This window comes from Aplysia californica, unplaced genomic scaffold (assembly GCF_000002075.1).
Source record: "Aplysia californica isolate F4 #8 unplaced genomic scaffold, AplCal3.0 scaffold00222, whole genome shotgun sequence".
In the NCBI taxonomy this organism is placed as follows: Eukaryota; Metazoa; Mollusca; class Gastropoda; order Aplysiida; family Aplysiidae; genus Aplysia; species Aplysia californica.
Genome location: NW_004797492.1, coordinates 178,355 through 179,941, shown reverse-complemented (window position 1 = coordinate 179,941; position 1,587 = coordinate 178,355). Strand labels below are relative to the sequence as shown.

Below are 1,587 nucleotides of genomic sequence, written 5' to 3'. Positions count from 1 at the left end.
TAGATAGATAGATAGATAGATAGATAGATAGATAGATAGATAGATAGATAGATAGATAGGTGTGTGTGGGTGTGAGTGTGGTAGCCAGTATGTAGCCTGTGTGTAGCTAGTGTGTAGCCGGTGTGTCACCAGTGGGTCACCATGTGTAGCCGGTGTGTAGCCAGTGTGTGTAGCCAGTGTGTAGCCGGTGTATAGCCGGTGTGTCTCCAGTGTGTCTCCGGTGTGTAGCCAGTGTGTAACCCGTGTGTAGCCGGTGTGTAGCCAGCGTGTAGCCGGTGTGTAGCCAGTGGTAGCCAGTGGTAGCCAGTGTATATGTACTAGTGTGTAGCCAGAGTGTAGCCGGTGTGTAGCCAGTGTGTAGCCAGTGTGTAGCTGGTGTGTAGCTAGTGTGTAGCTGGTGTGTAGCCAGTGTGTAGCCAGTGTGTAGCCGGTGTGTCTCCGGTGTGTAGCCAGTATGTAGCCGGTGTGTAGCCAGTGTGTAGCCAGTGTGTAGCCGGCGTGTAGCCAGTGTGCAGCCAGTGTGTAGCCGATATGTAGCCAGTTTGTAGCCAGTGTGTAGCCAGTGTGTAGCCAGTGCGTAGCCAGTGTGTACTAGCACCAGCCCGGGGTCCAGACGCCGCCATAGTTCTGAGGGTTGGACTTGGGATCAGCGGACGGGAAGTTGGGGGCCACATATCGTTTCTTGGCTGCCTCCAGCTTCCCCTCCATCATTTTCACCACATCCGGCAGTTTGTCGTACAGGTTGTTGTGCTCCGTTGGGTCATCTGTTGAGGGAAAAAAAAGAAGAAAGTAAAAAGTTTAATTTATTTAAGTAGGTTACATAAAAGAGATAAAAGTATGACTCAAGAAATATGTATCATGTTCTCAATTATCATCTGTTTTTGTTTGGGGGGGGGGGGGTTAATTAATAAAAATAATGCACACTAAAACGATGATTATAATTTAAGTTAATGCACTCAAAACAAAATTCTTAGAAGTAGGACAACAGTGAACATCGCAGAAAAAAAAATAAAAGATCGTATAGTGAGTGGTTGGCGGGTGCTCTGATGTGGTTTGCTCCTTCTTTCCAATCACACATCTATTGTCCTTATCTCTCCTCCTCCTTGTCTGTGTATGCTACTCTTTAGTAACGCTTGGTATCTGTGGCATGTATAATTATTACCTTTTTGCGTTGCTATTGCCGTAAAAGTCTTACTGAAGCTAAAGAATGTCTCAAAAAGGCTGCGGTCATTAGTCTATAAATAGATCGTGGCTGTTTGAGAGGGGGAACATATGAAACGTGAAGAGAAAAGGCAAACCTGTATAGATAGATAGATAGACAAACAGACAGACAGACAGACAAACAGACAGACAAACAGACAGACAGACAGACAGACAGACAGACAGACAGACAGACAGACAGACAGACAGACAGACAGACTTTGCCCCATTGGACAGTGACCTCCTAAGTAAAGGCCAACGTTCATGTATCTCGCTATCAGACATACCCGTGAGGTCACTGTTGCAAAAGCTGTCACCACTTAGCGTGGCTTGACAATTTTGAGCAAGCTATGTCTCTTTCCTGTCAGACACTGACCTCCTCCCCCC

General features: G+C 46.5%; 1 protein-coding gene across 1 annotated transcript in view; it reads right to left on the bottom strand.

The window, feature by feature from the left end:
* Nucleotides 1–6: 6 nt before the first annotated feature.
* Nucleotides 7–1,587, bottom strand: part of LOC101854870 (arylsulfatase B) — a gene marked incomplete at its 5' end in the record, with an annotated part of 5,880 nt that continues 4,299 nt past the window's right edge. Inside the window, 1 exon segment of the mRNA XM_005099693.2 lies at nucleotides 7–764. Coding sequence (XP_005099750.2) covers nucleotides 592–764 — 173 coding nt within the window.